The sequence below is a fragment of the Loxodonta africana genome, chromosome 15 (assembly GCF_030014295.1).
Source record: "Loxodonta africana isolate mLoxAfr1 chromosome 15, mLoxAfr1.hap2, whole genome shotgun sequence".
NCBI classification, from domain to species: domain Eukaryota; kingdom Metazoa; phylum Chordata; class Mammalia; order Proboscidea; family Elephantidae; genus Loxodonta; species Loxodonta africana.
The window spans coordinates 29,147,372-29,170,289 of NC_087356.1; the positions used below are offsets into that span (position 1 = coordinate 29,147,372).

Genomic DNA, 22,918 nt, shown 5'->3' on the forward strand with positions numbered 1-22,918 from the left:
TTTTCTACCTTCTCTCCCTCCTTCCTTCCTTTCTTAGTCTCTCTTTTTTGTTTTTTCTTTTTAGGATTGAAGACTGAGCAGTTTCATAGACAGAGGGGAAGAAATAAGACTGTTCCTTCGTTTAGTTTAACCGGTAAAGAATGTCCACCTTGAGCATTGCGCTCTCTTAAGAACTATCTTTATTGGATCAAATTGACAATGGCAACTCGAAAGATTAGACAGGAGCCTTAGCAGGCAGTGAGTTTATGTTAATGAGGGAGGAACAGTTCAGAAAAGGAGGGTGAGAATAGTTGCACAATTCAAAGAATGTAATCATTGGGACTGAACTGTACATGTAGAAACTTGAATTGGTGTAAGTTCTGCTGTGTAGGTTAACGACAACAAAAAATAAAATAAATTATATATATATATTTTTTTAAATGACCCTTCACAAGACAAAATAGCTGGCATTGCCTCTGCAGCAGCGGGACAGAACTGTCCAACGACAAGATCACGTTGGAGAAACATTGCCTCTGAAATAAAGGAACTAGAGGCAGTGCAAATAACCCTTCTAAAGCTTCGGTTGCCCGTTGCCTTTAATTAATATCTAAAGAGATAACATATTCCTCTATAATTATAATATGGAAATGTCTGAACAAAATGTCTTTTGGCCAATGCCCAGGAAAGAGCGGTGGCAGTCAAGTTCATCAAAGGTTTTCAGCAGCAGTGGCCGCATGGCCAGGTTGTGTTCAGTGCTTGGGGACGGAGGTAAAAATCCGCAGTCCATGCATTCCTTTGATTTCTTCTTTTAATGCCTGAGTGAGAAAGAGAGCACCATCATTCATTTCATATTTGACAGTGGCTTCAACGAGCCTCTATTAGAGTGTTTTTGTATAGGTTTATACCTTAGGGGAAACTGTAGTGGTTAAGAACTATGGCTGCTAACCAAAAGGTTGGCAGTTCAAATCTACCAGGTGCTCCTTGGAAACTCTATGGGGCACTTCTACTCTGTCCTATACGGTTGCTATGATTCAGAATTGACTCGATGGCAATGGGTTTTGGTTTTATACCTGTAGGATACTTTGCACACACTTTGTATAAGCAGTTTTTCCCCTTTTATAGAAAAAAATTTTTTTTAATGTTTAAACACACCTAATGTAGCTCAAAAATGAAAAGGTATAAAAAGGCATACAGTGAGTTCTCCACCCACAGCTGCCCTCTGCCCAGTTTCCACCCCCACCTACAAATAGAACTGTTGTTAGTTTCTTGTGTATCCTTCCAGGAATATTTTTAATGCATATTCAAGCTAATATAAATACATATTCCACCTCATTGCAATACTTGTCTGTCAGTTTGTCGTACTGTGGTGGCTTGTATGTTGCTGAGATGCTGGAGGCTATGCCACTGGTATTTCAACTACCAGCAGGGTCACCCTTGGTGGACAGGTTTCAGCGGAACTTCCAGACTAAGACTAGGAAGAAGGACCTGGCGATCCACTTCTGAAAACGTTGGCTAGTGAAAACCTTATGGACAGCAGTGGGATGCTGTCTGCTATAGTGCCGGAAGATGAGTCCCTCAGGTTGGAAGGCACTCAAAATACGACTGGGAAGAGCTGCCACCTCAAAATAGAAAAAACCAAAACCCACTGCTGTCGAGTCAATTCCGATTCATGATGACCCCGTAGGGCTTCTAAGGTTGTAAATCTCTACAGAAGCAGACTCCCACATCTCTCTCCCACGGAGCCACTAGTGGTTTCAAACTGCTGACCCTTCTGTTAACAGTCGATTGCTTTAGCCACTGCACCACCAGGGCTCGCACTCAAAGTAGAGTTGACTTAAATAATGTGGATGGAGTAAAGCTTTCCGGACCTTCATTTGTTGATGTGGCATGACTCATTTTTTAGAAGAAACAGCTGCAAACAACCACTAATAATTAGAATATGGAATGTACAAAGTAAGAATCTAGGAAAATCGCAAGTTGTCAAAAATGAAACGGAACACTTGCAGATCAATATCCCAGGCATTAGTGAGCTGAAATGGGCTGGTGTTGGCCATTCTGAATCAGACAATCACATGGTCTACTATGCCGGGAATGGCACGTTGAACAGGAACAGCCTCACATTCATTGTCAAAAAGAACATTTCAAGATCTATCCTGAAGTACAAGGTTGTCAGTGATTGGATAATATCCACACATCCACAAAGAACACCAATTAATTTGACTCTAATTCAAATTTACACACCAACAACTAATGCCCAAGATGAAGACGTTTACCAACTTCTGCAGTCTGAAATTATCAAACATGCAATCAAGCTGCACTGGTAATACTGGCGTTTGGAATGCAAAGGTTGGAAACAAAGGAGGATCAGTAGTTGGAAAACATGGCCTTGGTGACAGAAACGACACCGGAGATCGCATGACAGAATTTTGCACAACCAACAACTTATTCATTGGAAATACCTTTTTTCAGCAACATAAACAGTGATTATACACATGGATCTTGCTGGACAGAATACACAGGAATCAAATCAACTACATCTGTAGAAAGAGATGATAGAGAAGCTCAATATCATCAGTCAGAACAAAGCCAGGGGCTGACTATGGAAAAGACCACCAATTGCTCATATGCAAGTTCAGGTTGAAACTGAAGAAAATTAAAACAAGTCCACAAGAGTCAAAGTACGACCTTGAGTATATCCCACCTGAATTTAGAGACTATCTCAAGAACAGATTTGAAGCACTGAAGACTAATGATTGAAGACCAGACCAGTTGTGGGATGATATCAACAACATCATACATGAAGAAAGCAAAAGGTCATTAAAAAGACAGGAAAGAAAGTAAAGACAAAAATGGATGTCAGAAGAGACTCTGAAACTTGCTCTTGAATCTAAGTAGCTAAAGTGAATGGAAGAAATGAAGAAGTAAAAGATCTGAACGGACGATTTCAAAGGGCAGCTCGAGAAGACAAAGTATTATAATGACATGTGCAAAGACCTGGAGATAGGAAACCAAAAAGGAAGAACACATTCAGCATTTGTCAAGCTGAAATAACTGAAGAAAAATTCAAGCCTTGAGTTGCAATATTGAAGGATTATATGGGCAAAATATTGAACGACACTGGAGGCATCAAAAGAAGGTAGGAGGAATACATAGAGTCACTGTATCAAAAAGAATTGGTCAACATTCAACCATTTCAGGACGTGGCATATGATCAAGAACTAGTGGTACTGAAGGAAGAAGTCCAAGCTGCACTGAAGGCACTGGCGAAAAACAAGGCCCCAGGAACTAGTGGAATACCAATTGAGATGTTTCAATAAATGGATGCAATGCTGCAAGTGCTCACTCGTCTATGCCAAGAAATTTGGAAGACAGCTACCTGGCCAAGCAACTGGAAGAGATCCAACAGTTGCAGTAATACATCAACAGGGAACTGGCAGAAATTTCAAGCCAGATTCAGAAGAGGATGTGGAATGAGGGATATCATTGGTGATGTCAGATGGATCTTGGCTGAAAGTAGAGAATACTTGAAAGATGTTTACCTGTGTTTTATGGACTATGCAAAGGCATTTCACTGTGTGAATAATAATAAATTATGGATAACAATGCAAAGAACAGGAATTCCAGAACACGTTATTGTGCTCAGGAGGAACCTATACGTAGACCAAGAAGCATTCGTTTGAACAGAACAAGGACACACTGCATGGTTTAAAATCGGGAAAGGCACGCATCAGGGTTGTATCCTTTCATTTCACCATACTTATTCAATCTGTATGTTGAGCAAATAATCAGAGAAGCTGGACCATATGAAGAAGAACAAGGTATTAGAATTGGAGGAAGATTCTTAAACAACTTGCAATATGCAGATGACAGATCCTTGCTTGCTGAAAGTGAAGAGAACTTGAAGCGCTTACTGATAAAGATCAAAGACTACAGCCTTCAGTATGGATTATGCTTTAACATAAAGAAAACAAAAGTCCTCACAACTGGGCCAATAAGCAACATCATGAAAAATGGAGAGAATATTGATGTTGTCAAGGACTTCATTTTACTTGGATCCACAATCAATGCCCATGAAGCAGCAGTCAAGAAATCAAATGATGTATTTATTGCATTGGACGAATCTGCTGCAAAAGACCTCTTTAAAGCGTTAAAAAAACAAAGATGTCACTTTGAGAACTAAGTGCACCGGACCCAAGCCATGGTTTTTTCAGTCACCTCATATGCATGTGAAAGCTGGACAATGAATAAGGAAGTCTGAAGAAGAATTGGTGCCTTTGAATTATGGTGTTGGCAAAGAATATTCAATATACCATGAGCTGCTAGAAGAAAAAACAAATCTGTCTTGGAAGAAGTACAACCAGAATGCTCCTTAGAAGTGAGGATGGCGAGACTTCATCTCCTCTACTTTGACATGTTATCCGGAGAGACCAGTCCTTGGAGAAGGACATCATGCTTGGTAGAGAGTAAACGAAAAAGAGGATGACCTTCAATGAAGTGGATTGACACAATGGCTGCAACAATACGCTCAAACTTAGCAATGATTGTGAGGATGGCGCAAGACCAGGAGGTGTTTCATTCTGTTGCACACTGGGTCGCTATGAGTCGGAACTGACCTGACTGCACGTAACAACAACCTTTTTAAAACAAACTGTAACATTTCAAACACATTATCCTAAAAACTACACTTTGTTTTTCCCCTAACAATTGATCTTGGAGATCTTCCCACCTCAGGTATAAGGAGCGTTCTCATTCTCTTTTGCATTGGCATAGTATTTCTTTAAAGCCTCAGCAATTAGCAAGATTTTTCCTATTTTACTTTATTTTGGCCCGTTCTTCTTTTTGGATGTGTGCATTTATTGCTATAAATTGACCTGTGAGCACTGCTTTTGCTGTGTCCCAGAGGCTCTGCTAGCGTGTGTTTTCATTCTCATTTGATTCTGTGAATCTTTACTCCTTCCTTCCTTTCTTCTATAGCCCAGTAGTTTTTGAGCAACATGCTGTTCAGTTTCCATGTGTTTGATTTTTTTTTCCCTTGCTTTTTCTGTTATTGATTTCTACTTTTATGGCTTTATGGTCAGAAAAGATGCTTTGTAATATTTCGATGCTTTGGATACTATTAAGGCTTGCTTTATGGCCGATAAGTGGTCTATTCTGGAGAATGTTCCATGTGCGTTGAAAAAGTATACTTGGCTGCTGTTGGGTGGAGTGCTCTGTATATGCCTATGAGGTCAAGTTGGTTGATTGAAGCATTTAGATCTTCTGTGTCTTTATTGAGCTTCTTTGTGGATGTTCTGTCCAGTGGTGTGTTGAAGTCTCCTACTATTATTGTGGAGCTGTCCATCTCTCTTTTCAATGCTATTAGAGTTTGTTTTATGTATTTTGGAGCCCTGTCATTGGGTGCATAAATATTTAATATGGTTATGTCCTCGTGGTGTATTGACATTTTAATCATTATACAGTCCTTCCTTATCCTTTGTGGTGGATTTTAAAGTCTATTTTGTCAGAAATTAATGTTGCCACTCCTGCTCTTTTTTGTTGTTTGCTGGATATATATATATATATTTTTCCATCCTTTGAGTTTTAGTTTGTCTGTGTCTTCAAACCTAAGGTGTGTCTCTTGTAGGCAGCATATAGTCCATTTACATTCATCGTACTTATTGATAGGTCTGAGTTTAGTGCTGTCATTTTGATGTCTTTTTTTGTATGTTGGCAGTTTCTTTGTTCCACTTAATTTACTGTGCTGAGTCGTTTTTCTTTATGTATTTTCTTTTCATCTTTATCATTGTTGTTGATTTTGTATTTGCTGAGTCTTCTTTTTTATTTTCATGTGTAGGATTGTTAGTTTCCTTTGTGGTTACCTTAACATTTACCCCTATTTTTCTAATATTTAATCTTTTATTTCTTTATATGGCATTGACTTCCTATCCATATGAAAGATCTATGACTACATTTTTCAGTTCTTCTTTTCTGTTTTACTGTTGTCATCTTTTACATAATGATGTTTCTGTTTCTCTGTTTTGAGCATTTTGATTTATTTTTGTGATTTCCATAACTGGGTTTCTATCTGGTTGCTTTGTCCTGTGGTCTAGTCTTGGGTTGTTATCTGATGTTATTGATTTTCTGACCAGAGGATTCCCTTTAGTATTTCTTGCAATTTTGGTTTGTTTTTTGCAAATTCCCTAAACTTCTGTTTATCTGGAAATGTCCAAATTTTGCCTTCATATTTGAGAGACAGTTTTGCTGAATACATAATTCTTGGCTGGCAATTTTTTTCCTTCAAGGCTTTATATATGTCAACCCATTGCCTTCTTGCCTGCATGGTTTCTGATTAGTCTGAGCTTAGTTTTATTGACTCTCCTTTGTAGGTGACTTTTCATTTATCCCTAGCTGCTCTTAAAATTCTCTTTATCTTTGGTTTTGGCCAGTTTGATTATAATATGTCTTGGTGACTTTCTTTTGGGATCTACTTTGTGTGTGGTTTGATGAGCATCTTGGATAGATACCGTCTCATCTTTCATGATATCAGGGAAGTTTTCTGCCAATAAATCTTCAACAACTCTCTATGTATTTTCTGTTATGCCCCTGTTCTGGTACTCCAATCACTTGTAGGTTATTCCTCTTGACAGAGTCCCACATAATTCTTAGGGTTACTTCTTTTTTTTAAATTCTTTTATCTTATTTTTCCTCAAATATGTTGGTGTCAAGTGCTTTATCTTCAGTCTCACTAATTCTGACTTCCATTGCCTCAGTTCTGCTCCTATGACTTTCTATTGAGTTGTCTAATTCTGAAATTTTACAGTTAATCTTCTGGATTTCTGTTTGCTCTCTCTCTATGGATTCTTGCAGCCTGTTCAGTTGTCATTATGTTCATCTCTAATCTTCTTAAGTTCCTCTATGTGTTTCTTTGCCTGTTCTGCATTTTGCCTGATTGCCTTCCTGATTTCTTGAAGAGTTCTGTATATTAATCTTTTGTATTCTACCTCTGGTAATGCCAGGAAATTCCATTCATCTGGAAGATTACTTGATTCTTTGTTTTGGGAACTTGCTGAAGCCATCATGGTCTGCCTCTTTATGTGATTTGATATTGACTGTCATCTCCAAGCCATCAATAAGTTATTGTATTTATGTTTGCTTACTGTGTCCTAGCTTCTTGTTTTGTTTTGATATGCCCAAACAGGCTGCTCATGTAAACTAGTTTGATTACTAGGGACTTTGAAGCTCTAACATCCTGTTACCAGGTGGTTCGAGCTGTATGTGAGCCCAGGAGTCCATTTACTTTTCTTGTATGGATTCAGTTTAGGTGTCCAGGTAGTCAGTCACCAAGTGTGTGGTGCAGGCTCTCCCTACAGTCATAGACGGGCAGGGATGATTGGTGTAGGTACAGGTATCTGGCTGCAGTAAGGGGTCACATGCTGAGCAGGGTACGGGGCTGACAGCCGCCCCTGAGTGTCTGTGAAGAAAGCATGCCCTGTTCCCCAGAGTGCATAGGTGGGTGGGTTGTGTAGCTGGACTATGGGCACCCAGTGCTGTTGGCTGTAAGGACTGGGAGGCACTACTTATCCTTGGACCCCTGTTGTGGGTGGCTAGGTGGTGTGGGTGGAGCCACCAGTCCTCAGTCCCCTGACTTGAGTAGGCAAGGTCCCTGTTTAATAGGCAGAGTGGTATCAAATGTCACAAACCTGCCTCCTCCACCATATAGCTGATACAGGTGAGGTTAGACTTCAGGTATACACCCTGTTGTACTGTGCTAATGTGGGCTTATGCTGTTGTAATGGGCCCACACAAATCTATGCAGGGGTGAAAGGCATTCAATGTCCATGGACCCCTTATGCCTGTGTCTAGGCAAAGGAGCTGTGCCTGCCCTGAGTTCCCAGCTTAGGGGAGTCAGCAGATTATTTTTTCCTATTTGTTAATTTCTTCCCTCTTCAAGGTCGGGAGAAGGGCTCAGGGAGCATGATGGGTCCTACTTCCGGCCCAGGGGACACAGCAGTCTCTGAAGCCGGCTCTGACCCAGTGACAGCGGGAAAAAAAAAAAAAAAAATGGGACACAGATTTTTCCTAAAGGGGTGTTTTTTGATCCATGCAGTAGTTTAGCCACATGTACTTCTCTTTTGCTGATTGAGCAGCGCTTTTCACTGATTTTGGAGGCACGAGTGGACGTTCCGGTGCTCGGTTTCTCCCAATGTGGAAAATGTGTCCTGAACGCCACTGCTTGCTTCACAGCTCTCGTGCCGGTGGATGCTGCCTGCAGGGTGCCGGTTCCCGCCAGGTCAGATCTGGCAGCTCCTTGTTGCTTCTGAACCATCTCTCCCTTCCCCTGCCGCTCAGTCTGATTCTTCAACTTTGCCTTTGATGTTCAGGGATCCTAGATGGTCATATATAATCAATTCACTTGTTTTTTCAGGTCTTGTTGTAAGAGGAACCATAGGAAACGTCTGACTACTCCGCCATCTTGGCCCTGCCTCCCCAATTTTACTTTAGATCAGGGAATAAAAAAGCAAGATTATGAGACTTGTTTAAGGCCACAACGAGTGCCAGGGCCCAGATCTGAACAAGCCACCACAGTCAAACCAATATTTAGCTCCTGCAGTTGCTGGGAGAGAGATGGCCTCCAAGACCAGACAGAGGCTTGGGATGTTCAAGTTTATAATCAATGCAGAGGAGACAATATCCTTTTATACTAGGCCAAAAATCAGATAATCACAGTGAGGTGGACATTTTTTCTTCAGTCTGTCTAGCGATCTCCCTTCTCTTGGGAAACTGTTACTTTTCTACTTTAATGGCATGCTTCTGGTGGGGCTACCAATTGGCCTGATTCTGAGACTGTTATGTGGCTCTGGCTCAGCCTATGAATATATATTCCCCTGGCCATGTGATTGGCCCAGGCATGACACGTGACCCAAAGTGGACCAATGAGAATCTCCCATGAGATTTTTCAGTGCGGAACCTGTCTCTCGGGTCACTATGCAGGAATAATGTCAGTTGGAGATGGCTAGGGACAGTCTTCCTCACCATGTAGAGAAAGGCCATCTCCAGCAGGAGAAAATGAGGTCAACACACAGAAGGAAGGCAAAAGCTGACAGAGAGTGAGAGAGAAATGAAAGCCAGAAAGTAGAAGAACGTGTTTAAGACCCTGAATTTAGATGTGTCAGAAACTGGTTAATTTCATTACATGGGCCAATTAATTCCCTTTATTTGCTCTGCTTATGCTAGTTTTGACTTGGTCTCTGTCACTTACAACAAAAAGAATCCAAATACATGAGGTCAGGTTTGCAGAGCCAAAGGGTCATTAGAGATGATCTAGTCCTAGCTCCTTATTTATAAAAATAAGTCAGCAAGCAAATCACAAAATCCAGGCATGAACCCAGGTATCCTGATGTCCTGGCCATACCTGGTTCCCATCCTGTTCCTGTCTAGCCCTGATGCCAGGAGCTGCTGCTGAGAGCTAATGAGATGCCCCACCTGGCCTGCCCCACAACACCCACTATTTCCACATTCATGTGCAAGCCCCTCCCAACTCTGCAGACAAGCTGAAGTGCCCCTGGAAAAGCCTCGTCATCACTAGGGGAGGAGGACATAGCCCCCTGGGCCAATGTGCCTCTGTTTTCCATAGGCAGGAGAGCTCCCCAAGGCTGTCCCTGTGACCATGCCTGGGTCACCACCCACATTTCCTCTTTAAAGACTCCTTGGCTAAGTGAGGGCCCACCACACCTTCATGTGAAAGGTCTTGGACAGAGAAACCTGGGCCATGACCCCTTATGCTCTGCACACTTACTCTTCCTAATGCTGTCCTCCCAGCTCCTTACAGCCTGTCGAGAGCCCCCAACACACAGCACAGCATCCGACATCTACCGACAGCCTTAGAGACCACCTGGGCCTCTGTACCATTGAGGAGACTGAGGCCTGGTAGAGAGCAAGATGGCCCATGTCCCAAGTTAGCAAGATGGAGCTTGAGCCAATGTTTCTGAGCACAGGCTATGCCCACAGCATTATGTTAGGTGCTGGGGCACAGATGAAGCAGGCATGGGACAACGAGGAGAATGGCAAAAGAAAGTAACACAAGTCCGCAGATCACGAGCTAGCTGAGACCACGACAGTGTTCAGAGGGACTGTGCGTTCCTGTGCTGGGGCTGGGGCTGGGGCCGGGGGAGAAGGGCCATTCATGGAGGAGGCAGCCCTGGCACTGGACAGCTGGGGGTTGGAGGCACAGAGGGACAGGGCAATGGCCCAGAGAACCATGTGAAAAGAGGCTGGGAACCCACCACGATTCGTTGAGAAAAGCCTGGCCTCAAGTTGGGCCAATGAGGGAAGTGTGAGTCCATGGACTTGGAAAGACTGAGGCAGACCACACAGATGACCTTGAATCCCAGGCTAGGAAGGTTGGACTGGACTCCACGCATGTTATGGATTGAATTGTGTCCCCCCAAAATTTATGTTGAAGTCCTAACCCCTGGTACCTGTGAACGTGACCTTGTTTGGAAATAGGGCCTTTGCAGATGTTATTAGTTGTCAAACCAGAGTAAGGTGGGTCCTATTCCAACCCGAGTAGCATCTTTACAAAAGAGGAGAAAAGAGGCAGACAGACAGAAGGAAAACAGCCACGGGATGACAGGATTGTGCTGCAGCTGCAAACCAAGGAATGCCTGGGGCTCCCAGAGGTTGAGAGAGACAAGGCAGAACCTTTCCCTAGCGCCTAGAGAGAGCATGCCCCACAGACACCCTGAAGTCAGACTCCTACCCTCCAGAACAGAGACAATCAATTTCTGTTCTTATAAGCACCCGCTTGGTGGTACTTTGTTGCAGCAACTCTAGGAAGCTAATACAGTGGATGGGGGCGGGGGGGGGTGCTCCGAGCAGCGGAAAGACATGGGCAGAGGCGCCCCCTGTAGGGGGGTGATCTGGCACAGACAAGAAAGAGGCTGGACAACAGCCATTATCACTCTAAATGGAGAGAACCTGAAAGCATTTCCCTTGAGAACGGGAACCAGACAAGGATGCCCTTTATCACCGCTCTTATTCATCATCGTGCTAGAAGTCCTAGCCAGGGCAATTAGGCTAGACAAAGAAATAAAAGGCATCCAGATTGGCAAGGAGGAAGTAAAATTATCTCTATTTGCAGATGACATGATCTTATACACAGAAAACCCTAAGGAATCCTCCAGAAAACTACTGAAACTAATAGAAGAGTTTGGCAGTCTCAGGTTATAAAATAAACATACAAAAATCACTTGGATTCCTCTACATCAACAAAAAGAACACCGAAGAGGAAATAACCAAATCAATACCATTCACAGTAGCCCCCAAGAAGATAAAATACTTAGGAATAAATCTTACCAAGGATGTAAAAGACCTATACAAAGAAAACTACAAAGCTCTACTACAAGAAATTAAAAAGGACCTACTTAAGTGGAAAAACATACCTTGCTCATGGATAGGAAGACTTAACATAGTAAAAATGTCTATTCTACCAAAAGCCATCTATACATATAACGCACTTCCGATCCAAATTCCAATGTCATTTTTTAAGGTAATAGAGAAATAAATCACCAATTTCATATGGAAGGGAAAGAAGCCTCGGATAAGCAAAGCATTACTGAAAAAGAAGAAGAAAGTGGGAGGCCTCACTCTACCTGATTTCAGAAGCTAATATACAGCCACAGTAGTCAAAACAGCCTGGTACTGGTACAACAACAGGCACATAGACCAATGGAACAGAATTGAGAACCCAGATATAAATCCATCCACGTATGAGCAGCTGATATTTGACAAAGGACTAGTGTCAGTTAATTGGGGAAAAGATAGTCTTTTTAACAAATGGTGCTGGCATAACTGGATATCCATTTGCAAAAAAATGAAACAGGACCCATACCTCACACCATGCACAAAAACTAACTCCAAGTGGATCAAAGACCTAAACATAAAGACTAAAACGATAAAGATCATGGAAGAAAAAATAGGGACAACCTTAGGAGCCCTAATACAAGGCATAAACAGAATACAAAACATTACCAAAAATGACAAAGAGAAACCCAATAACTGGGAGCTCCTAAAAATCAAACACCTATGCTCATCTAAAGACTTCACCAAAAGAGTAAAAAGACCACCTACAGACTGGGAAAGAATTTTCAGCTATGACATCTCCGACCAGCGCCTGATCTCTAAAATCTACATGATTCTGTCAAAACTCAACCACAAAAAGACAAACAACCCAATCAAGAAGTGGGCAAAGGATATGAACACACACTTCACTAAAGAAGATATTCAGGCAGCTAACAGATACATGAGAACATGCTCTCGATCATTAGCCATTAGAGAAATGCAAATTAAAACTACGATGAGATTCCATCTCACTCCAACAAGGCTGGCATTAATCCAAAAAACACAAAATAATAAATGTTGGAGAGGCTGCGGAGAGATCGGAACTCTTATACACTGCTGGTGGGAATGTAAAATGGTACAACCACTTTGGAAATCTATCTGGCGTTATCTTAAACAGTTAGAAATAGAACTACCATACAACCCAGAAATCCCACTCCTTGGAATATACCCTAGAGAAACAAGAGCCTTCACACAAACAGATATATGCACACCCATGTTTATTGCAGCTCTGTTTACAATAGCAAAAACCTGGAAGCAACCAAGGTGTCCATCAACGGATGAATGGGTAAATAAATTGTGGTATATTCACACAATGGAATACTACGCATTGATAAAGAACAGTGACGAATGTGTGAAACATTTCATAACATGGAGGAACCTGGAAGGCATTATGCTGAGCAAAATTAGTCAGAGGCAAAAGGACAAATATTGTATAAGACCACTATTATAAGATCTTGAGAAATAGTAAAAACTGAGAAGAACACATACTTTTGTGGTTACAAGGGGGGGAGGGAGGTAGGGAGGGAGAGGGTTTTTTATTGATTAATTAGTAGATAAAAACTGCTTTAGGTGAAGGGAAGGACAACACTCAATACATGGAAGGTCAGCTCAATTGGACTGGACCAAAAGCAAAGAAGTTTCTGGGATAAAATGAATGCTTCAAAGGACAGCGGAGCAAGGGCGGGGGTTTGGGGACCATGGTTTAAGGGGACTTCTAAGTCAATTGGCAAAATAATTCTATTATGAAAACATTCTGCATCCCACTTTGAAATGTGGCGTCTGGGGTCTTAAATGCTAACAAGCGGCCATCTAAGATGCATCAATTGGTCTCAACCCACCTGGAGCAAAGGAGAATGAAGAACACCAAGGTCACACAACAACTAAGAGCCCAAGAGACAGAAACGGCCACATGAACCAGAGACCTACATCATCCTGAGACCAGAAGAACTAGTTGGTGCCCGGCCACAATCGATGACTGCCCTGACAGGGAGCACAACAGAGAACCCCTGAGAGAGCAGGAGATCAGTGGGATGCAGACCCCAAATTCTCATAAAAAGACCATACTTAATGGCTTGACTGAGACTAGAGGAATCCTGGCGGCCATGGTCCCCAAACCTTCTGTTGGCACAGGACGGGAACCATCCCCGAAGACAATTCATCAGACATGAAAGGGACTGGACAGTGGGTGGGAGAGAGATGCTGATGAAGAGTGAGCTAATTATATCAGGTGGACACTTGAGACTGTGTTGGCATCTCCTGTCTGGAGGGGGGATGGGAGGATAGAGAGAGTGGGAAGCTGGCAAAATTGTCACGAAAGGAGAGACTGGAAGGGCTGACTCATTAGGGGGAGAGCAAGTGGGAGTACGGAGTAAGATGTATGTAAACTTATATGTGACAGACTGACTTGAATTGTAAACGTTCACTTGAAGCTCAATAAAAGTAAATAAAAAAAAAAAAAAAAGAGGCTGGAGAAGGGGAGAAGGCAACAAATATTTACCAAATGCCTTCCACGTGCCAGGGTGGCTGCCAGCATGTGTAGTCATGATCTCATGCGATCTTCCCACCATCCAATGCACCGCCCACTTCACCAGTGCTGAAACTGAGGCTCAGATCCCAGCACCCAGTGGGGAGCCAAGACTAAACCCAGCTCCACCCAACTCAAAAGCCCATTTGGTGCTCCTGCTCCCAACTGCGGCCTTCCCAGGATGGAGCAGCAGCAGGGACCATCTCCTGAGAAGTCTAGGAGGAGGTTCCAGCATCAGATGGACCAGGTGAACTTTTCAGGGTCTTTCTGAGCCTAAGACTCTTGAGTCCGTTACTGAGTGTAACAGGGACTAGGGAAGATCAACCAGGAGAGCTCTGCTGTGGCCCAGCCACCAGGTCCCCACTCCTGCCAGCCTAGACATCATGGATAGGCAATTACTCCTGAAGAAATGACTTACTCTAGACAACGACCATATAAACACATTTAAACACACCCATTAAAGTCCTAACAACTTGCTCTAGCTAATTAGAGCCTCTGTAAGCTGAGGGGCCCTGGTGGTGCAGTGGTTAAGCATTTGTCTGCTAACCAAAAAGCTGGCAGTTCAAATCCACCAGCCACTCCTTAGAAACCCTATGGGGCAGTTCTACTCTGTCCTATAGGGTCGTTATAAGTCAGAATCAAATCGACAGCAACTGATTTGGTTTTCTGGTAAAGCTGAGGGTCTGGGTCAGGGAAAACCTCTGTGTCCAGCTCAAAGAGCCCTTTTCCTCCCCCACCAATCCTGCCTCAGTGGCTGCAGGTGCCCAGTGTGGCCTGCATGACCTACGAGACAAGCAGTGCTTGGTGGGAAAAGTGGCCCCTATAATAACCCAGAGCTCACTGGGTGGCACAAATGGTTTATGCTTGCCTACTAACCTAAAGATTGGTGGTTCAAACCCACCCAGCAGCACCACAGAAGAAAGGCCTGGCAATCTGCTTCCATAAAGATTGTCGTTGTTTGCTGTCGAGCTGATTTCAACTCATGATGACCCCAGTGTGTAGAGTAGAGCTGCTCTATAAGGTTTTCAAGGCTGTAACCTTTTGGAAGCAGATTGCCAGGCCTGTCTTCCTGGCACCTCTGAGTGGGTTTGAACTGCCAACTTTTCAGCTAGTGGTCAAGCGCTTAACCGTTTGCACAGCAGTTCTACTCTGTAATCCATGGGGCCGCCATGAGTTAGAATCGACTTGATGGCAGTGCGTTTGTTCTTTTTTTGGTTTACAGTAGGCCAGTCTGTGCCTGCTCCAGGTGAAAAGCATCGATTTAAGCTTGACGCAGACCAGTGCCAGGAAATGGATTCTCTGAAATGGAACACCTGGCAGGCAGGCACTAAACATTTCATTTCTCTGTAGGCAATAACCAAACAAATAACCTGCTCTCCTTACAGTCTGCAAACATGCAGTCACTCAGCACATACTGAGTGAGCTCCTTCTGCGTGCAGGTCCTTTGTTAAGCGGCGGGGCGGGGGGAGCACGGCAATGAACACAACAGACCCAGCCCCCACCTGCACCGAGTCCGCTTTCTAGGGGGATGATGGGCAAGAAGCAGGGTTTACCACGTGGTGGGTATGTGCAGGACAGTGATGGGGGAGTGCACTATGCTGTAGGCGCCCAGAGTAAACCTTGGGCCCAAGACAGTGCATTCCCCCAAATAAGGGAATTGCTGCCCTCCCCCTGGACGTGGCCCAGGTGTTTCCCTGTGTTGTAGTAGTGATGATGGTGGCTGGTCTTTACTGAGAGCTTACTGTGTGTTGGACACTGTTCTCAGAGCTCTGCACGTCCTTTATCACCAATCCTTACAGCCCTGTAAGGCAGTTGCTGTTACATCCCCATGCTACAGATTAGAAGATAGAACCACAGGGAGGTTGAGTAACTTGCCCAGGGTCACGCAGCTAGAAAGAAAAGCCCAGATTTGAAACATGGGCAGTCTGACTTCAGAACCTGCATCCTTAACCATTTGTAACCGTGGCTTCAGGCCAAGGGCTGTGCTCAAGTTAACAGTTCCCCCGTCAGTCCGATCCCACCAGGTGGCCTGAGTAGTTTTGGGGACAAAACCCAGAGTGCCTGACTTATCTACTACCTTGACTCCGATCCCTGAGTATTACGTGGGGCTGGAAGTTTCTGGAGGAACAAGGTGGTTGCTGTTCTACCCCAGACCTCCAGGCCAGACCACCAGCACGTTGCAGGGCTGTTGGTGCCCAAGCCAAGGGGATGATTGGATTCCATGACGAATCTAGAGATGGGTCCAAAAGGGAAGCAGCCCACAAAGGGCTGACAGACCTCAAAGACCAACGACAGGGACTTAAGTATCCAAGACTTGAGGCAGAAGATGCTGGCAGCCAAACAAGGGTGTCAGAGGGTGGTGGGGCATTTTAACTTTAGTCTGAAACTGTGAGAAAGGGCTTCAGAAGGTATCAACATGGCCAACACCCTGATTTGACTTTTAGCCTCCAGGCTGTGAGAAAATAAATTTCCGTTCTAGAAACCTTAATTGTGGTATTCTGTTATGACACCTCTAGCAAACTAAGTCATAGGGCATTATTCTGTTACAGATCTGACAGTAAAAAATAGCACCAACTCGGCAGGCCTTTCTGACGCCAGTGGCCGGAGGGTAAGGAGCATCTGTGTCTCTACTGACCTGGTTAACCATCTGGTGCTGCTGGACAGTCCTCTTCTCCTTAAAGTCTTCTGATTCGATTTGGATTTCATACATTGCCCCACAGCCTCCTAAAATAAATTCGATTTGAAAGCATTTCGATTAAGTTACGCCACAGTCCTGTATGCCCTTGAAGTACCTGCAGAATCCAAAGAAAGTCGCTAAAATTGGTAAGAAGAAGACCCTTGCTAGAAGTTTCCGGGATAAAATGAATGCTTCAAAGGTCAGCGGAGCAAGCGCAGGGGTCTGGGGAACATGGTTTGCGGGGACCTCTAAGTCAATTGGCAAAATAATTCTATTATGAAATCATTCTGCATCCCACTTTGAAATGTGGCGTCTGGGGTCTTAAATGCTAACAAGCAGCCATCTAAGATGCAGCAATTGGTCTCAACCCACCTGGAGCAAAGGAAAATGAAGAACACCAAGCCCACATGACAACTAAGAGCCCAAGAGACAGAAAGGGCCACATGAACCAGAGACCTACATCATCCTGAGACCAGAAGAACTAGTTGGTACCCGGCCACAATCGATGACTGCCCTGTCAGGGAGCTCAGCAGAGGACCCCTGAGGGAGCAGGAGAGCAGTGGGATGCAGACCCCAAATTCTCATAAGAAGACCAAACTTAATGGTCTGACTGAGACTGGAGGAATCCCGGCGGCCATGCTCCCCAGACCTTCAGTTGACACAGGACAGGAACCATCCCCGAAGACAACTCATCAGAAATGAAAGGGACTGGTCAGCGGGTGGGAGAGAGATGCTGATGAAGAGTGAGCTAATTATATCAGGTGGACACTTGAGATTGTGTTGGCAACTCTTGCATGGAGGGGGGATGGGAGGATAGAGAGAGAGGGAAGCCGGCAAAATTGTCAAGAAAGGAGAGACTGAAAGGGCTGACTCAAGACGGGGAGAGTAAGTGGGAGTAGGGAGTGAGATGTATGTAAACTTATATGTGACAGACTGATTGGATTTGTAAACGTTCACTTGAAGCTTAATAAAAGTTATTATAAAAAAAAAAAAAAAAAGAAGTGACTTCTAAACTAAGAACCTGAGAGTAGACCAAGGAAAAAAAAAAAAAAAAGACCCTTGCTTACAACTGACTACAAACTCTTCCCCAACAGGCTGCCTAAATCCAAAATCTGCTTTTCCTTTTGCAAGGCAAAAATACCCAGGATCGTTACTGTGGTCAGGAACGGTGAGGCACAAAGCATGGGAAACCTAGGGAATGGACAGTACTTCTTTTTTTTTTTTAACTAGGCCAACAAATGTGACAGGAGGTGGTGGGAAGGACTGAATTTCAGGGTTCCACCTTCTAAAGGACCAGCAATCAGTATTTTTCAAAGTGCAAAATTACATTGACATTTGGTTTGAAAAAGTGTTTGTAATACTCTCTTAAAGAAAGTGTGAGAGAGACAGGGACACAGCATTGCAATGAAAACTGTAACCAAGCTGATTATGGAGCTGCCTGTGGCTCTCTCTAGCACTTCTTGGTCTATCAAAAAAAAAAAAAAGAAAAGAAAATCAAACAGGTGCCACGGAGTCAGTTCTGACTCATGGAGACTCCATGTGTGTCAGAGTACAACTGTGCTCCACAGGGTTTTCAATGGCTGATTTTTCAGTAGATTGCCAGGCCTTTCTTCTGAGGTGCTTCTGGGTAGACTCAAACTTCCAACCTTTTGGTTAGCAGCCAAGCATGTTAACCATTTGTACCACCTAGGAATTCCTTCTGGTCCTTCAGCTTTAAGTGTTTCACCCTGGGTGGACTTCCAGAGGGAGCTTTATGGAGAAGGGTATGGTGGGCCCATCCATCCCCGTCCCAAGCTTGGTCTGCACACAGCTAGAGAGCTAGTGCTGGGGACTGGTGATAAAACATGCTGGTCTTGCACAAAACAACTGGGGCAAGAAGACAATGTCCCCTGTACTGTTAACACCAGGCCATCATGTGACAGGTGCCGTTTGCTCCACAGGTTTTGTTTTGCTTCTTTCATAATGTGTTCTAGGAGTCCCAGTTTTGGTTACACCAGGTCCTCTGCCCTTAACTGCCTTTCTGCACTCTGTTCAAGCTGGGCAAAGCCAGACCGGAGGTCAAGTTCCAGCTCTGCCCTGGGCCTGGGGCAGCTGCAGGGTTGTGGCCGTCAAGGCGTCAGCAATCGCTGGGACCCCTGGAGAGCCCTCACCCAACCAAGCACTCCACAAGGTTTTTAGATTTATAAATTTTCTAAAGTTTCCAGAAGAAAATCTTCTTTCTACACTTTCTCCGAAATCCTTGTAAACATTCAGTTCTCAGTGCAGTCAGTGAGCCTCTGAGGAATGCCGAGTGGGCACAGGCCGTGTCAGGGTGTCGGGGAGACTCAGGCTGACGCCTATCTGCCTGCGCCTCCCCGCCTCCCAGCTAGCTGGTCCACGTGCGTCTTTGGATAAAGGCACTATCTCCCCCATCCTGTGGGGGCAGAAGTTGATTCCCTAGTCCGTTCCTAACACGCAGCAAGCCCGAAATTCTGAGGTGCCAGCGACCACCTGAGAAAGACAGAGCCTAGCTAGGTCTGGGAACTAGGCTCAGGAGAGTCGGCTCTGGGTCCCACTCTGCCTCCAGGTCTACTGCCTCCCCCTGTGAGGAGCTGGACAGGCCCTTTGGCCTCTGGGCTTGTCTCCTCATGGGGAAAGGGAGGGAGCTGGACAAAACCCTCCTGGGGTCCACTTCAGCTCTGACATTCTAGTGTCAGAAGAATGAGGGGAAATTAAAGTAAGGCCCGTCTCTCAGTCAAATTAAAGACTGTGGATCTGAGCATGGGGTGACTCAGAGGAACTCACCCCAGCTGGGCCAGACTGATGACCTTGAATTCTCTCGCTGGGTCTCACCCACAGTTTCCTGAGGGTGTTTCTGAATCCTTACCTCCTCCTCTGAGGTGAGAGAGGCTGGGTTCCATCTGTCCAAAACCCATGCACGTTGAGAAGCCACTGCCAGCAAGCCCCCCACCCTCTGCCCCTCCAGAGGGAAAAATCCCACCAAGGCTTGAGGGGAAGATGAGAGACATTACCTGAAATGTCGGTGACTTTGATAGATGTCGCTCGAGGAAAATTTTCTTTGAGAATTTGTGTCACTTTGAGCTCCCCCTCAGTTTGAGAGGCAAACATCCGATGTACGTGGTGGAGAAGAGGAAGCTGCCACCCGGAGCAGAGACAAGAGTCAAGGCAGGGCAAGGTGGCACTGCTTCTGCTGGAGCCACTGGGTAGGCCCCACCTGCAATGGCAAAGCAGGCCCCCTTCCCAGCCCCTCATCAGCATCGGCCCAGACTTAGGGGGCTGCGTGGAGTCGGGGCTCCATTTGAGTGCCTCAGGATGCAGAATAAAGTTTTTATTTTATAATTATAAACACAGGTAGTCCCTGACTTACGAAGTATTTGAGTTACTTAGTAATGTGTACTATATACAGGAGCCCTGGTAGCGCAGTGGTTAAGAGCTTGGCTACTAACTGAAAGGTTGGCAGTTACTCCCCACCAGTCACTCTGCACAAGAAAGATGCAGCAGTCTGCTTCCGTGAAGATTACAGCCTTGGAAACCCTATGGGGCAGTTCTACTCTGTCCTACAGGGTCGCTACGGTTTAGAATCAACTGTACAGCAATGGGTTGGTTTGCTACTACATACAATGTTGCAGTGTGTAATTTGCTGTTATCATTCTCACATGTTCAATGTTATGATTTACTGTTCAAAACACTGCTTTATAGCAGGCTATGAAAAGTAAAAAAAAGAGGTATTTGACTTACCTCAGAACTGACTTAAGACAGAGTCGTCGGAAGGAAACCCTGTCATAAATCGGGGATTATCTGTCACTCGCTTTCAGACAAGGCCAAACACTGAATTCAACAAATGTTTAACTCACCACGGTAACGTCAGAGAGACACTATCATCACCGTTTTATAAGTGAGAACACTAAGGCACGAAGTAATGTGCCCAAGGCTGGATCTGTTAAGCGGCAGAGACAGGAAAGAAGCCATGCGGTTGGCCTCAGACAGGCCTTGCCAGGCCACAACAGCTGCCCACCCATGCTGCCCCACACCCTTTGGGACTGATTAACATGCCACATCCTCCCCAATGGGACGTGACCTGTGACCTACCGGTCAGTAAGCCAGCTACCCTTCGTAACCAGTACTAGTTGCCAAGGAGGTGATTCTGACTCATGGCGACCCCGTGTGTCTCAGAGTAGATCTGTGCTCCATACGGTTTTCAGTGGCTGGCTTTTCTGTAAGCAGATCACTAGACCTTTCTTCCAAGGTGCCTCTGGGTGGGCTTGAATCGCCAATTTTTGGTTAGCAGCCAAGTATGTTAACCATTTGCACCACCCGACGGCACTGGGGCTGGGTTTAGGGACACTGCTACCCTTTGCACCATGCACTAACCCTCACTGTGGAGGAGAGGCAGAATTCTGTTCAACCAACTGGAGGAGGAACAGTTTTCGATTATTTGCTATTGGCAAGAGTCCCCCCACCCTCAGCCGATGGCATGTATCTCATCCCCTAGGAGTGAAGGAACAGAAAACCAGGTCAGTGGCCACTTGGCTTGGTGGAGCACATGCTGAAAAGGGAGAATGAAAATAGATTACAGCAGGCCTTGCATACCAGGCTAAAGATTTAAAACTTTGTCACACAGCTGATGTGACCCCAGTGAAGGCTCTTGGTACTAAAGGAACCTGCATGAAACAATCCCTGAAGAAGTTACCCAGGAAAGGTGCAAAAAATGAGAGGCATTACAAAGAAAGAAGCTTCAGGCATTGGTCCCTGACTGGATGTGGATGGCAAGAGAGCCTGGAAGAACACCAGGGCTGTCAGCAAAGGTATTATCCCATCCACCAGGTACCACTCCTGTGCTTGTACACACCCTCAGTCCTGCATGCTCGGTCCTGCGTCATATAATCTCATAGCACCTTCTTTAAAATTCCCTGTTCCCTGCTTCTCTCACCAGCTTGTCTTAAAGGCCAAGACTGACTCTGTCCTGTTAACTGTGGTGTTCTAAAGCTGCGTCCAGGGCAGGCCCTCCACAAGACAAGGTGATGAGTGAATGAATGAATGAGTCGGTGGGGGGAGAACCACAAGATTCAGGGCATGCCTACTGGGCATCCACAAAGAAGTCTGGCCAGCAGTTGGACATGCAGACCTGGGTCAGGAGAAAGATCTGGAGTTAGGCTGTGTGCTGTATAGAGGGGCAGAAGAGAAGCTTCCGGTTGTGGATAAGCCTGCAGGGTTCTGGAGGGGAGAGGCAGGTGGCAGGTAGAAACAGTGGTCACCTAAGGGTGAAGATGGCTAGCATCGCAGAATCCATCGGAAAAGCCTTTCTTTCATCTTAGCAGAACTGTCTGCATCCGCCTTTAGTTCAAACTCCTACCCAATAGAACAGTTTGCTGAAAAATCCCCGGATGAGAACTGTCCACGCTGAAGGTCACCAGCAGGACGGTTCTTCACCCAAAGGGGAAGTGCTTCAAGACCAGCAGGGGAGAAGGAAGAATGCAAAAGAAAAGAAAAAAGTGGACAAGAAGGGGGAGAAGGATGAAGCAGAAAGGGGAGAGAAGATTAGGACAGCCGCGTGGTGAGGCGCTCTCTGCGGGGCTTCTCCTCAGGGTGTAGGTCCAGGGTCAAGGTCAAGGAGGCCTGGCCGGGGTTCCCAGACCCCTCCCCAGTCTCTGGCGCCCACACCAGGGCTCCGGGGTATGACTTCTATGCCAACATTTGTAAATCAGCATTTCCTTTTCCTGTGCCCACAGTCTTATGACTGTTTCTGTGTTTGTTCCCCTGACCCCCGACCTCTACTCCGCTCAGGAGTTCCCCCAGGGCGCCCTGGGGCCTGACACTTATCCAAATACCCGTTGCCGGGAGCCATGGAATGAATGAATGAACGAACGAGAACAAGCACGGGGAGGCCGCTCCGCACCCTGCGCGGCGCCCTCCGGGAGCGCGCCCTCGAACCCGCGGTCCCTCCGCAGCCCCCGCCCCGGGCAGAGCAGCCCCGGACCCCGCCCGGCTCACCCCGCGGATCCCGCGGAGCAGAGGCGCTGCCGCGGCCGGGCCCCACGCCGCCATACCCGGCTGACGCGGCCCGCCGACCCAGGTCACCTTGTCGCCCGAAAGGCGTGGAGACATGGACAGAGAGCCGCGGGCGCTGGGACGAGGTCGCCCCCTACTGCCCGGAGGCCGCGGCTCGCCCGGCAGGCCCCCGACTCCGCCCCGGCCCCGCCCCGGCCCCGCCCCAACTCCGCCCCCGGCCCCACCCCCGCATCGCCCGGTCCTGCGAGGCTGGGGAAGCGCCACTATTAACCCGCCTCCTTCTCCGTTGTCAGGGCTCGGCCCTCTGCACTCGTTCGGAGCGCGCTCGTCCAGGGGCCTGGCTCCTGAAA

At 45.8% G+C, this 22,918-nt stretch overlaps 1 protein-coding gene across 1 annotated transcript; it reads right to left on the reverse strand.

Moving 5' to 3' along the window:
- Positions 1–161: 161 nt before the first annotated feature.
- On the reverse strand, positions 162–22,666 carry BOLA3 (bolA family member 3). Its single transcript, XM_010593656.3, has 4 exons — positions 22,551–22,666; positions 19,571–19,694; positions 16,518–16,606; positions 162–794 (listed from the first exon to the last, which is right to left on the reverse strand). The coding sequence occupies exons 1-4, from the start codon at positions 22,662–22,664 to the stop codon at positions 729–731; spliced, it is 393 nt and encodes a 130-aa protein (XP_010591958.2). The 5' UTR covers positions 22,665–22,666; the 3' UTR covers positions 162–728.
- Positions 22,667–22,918: the final 252 nt, after the last annotated feature.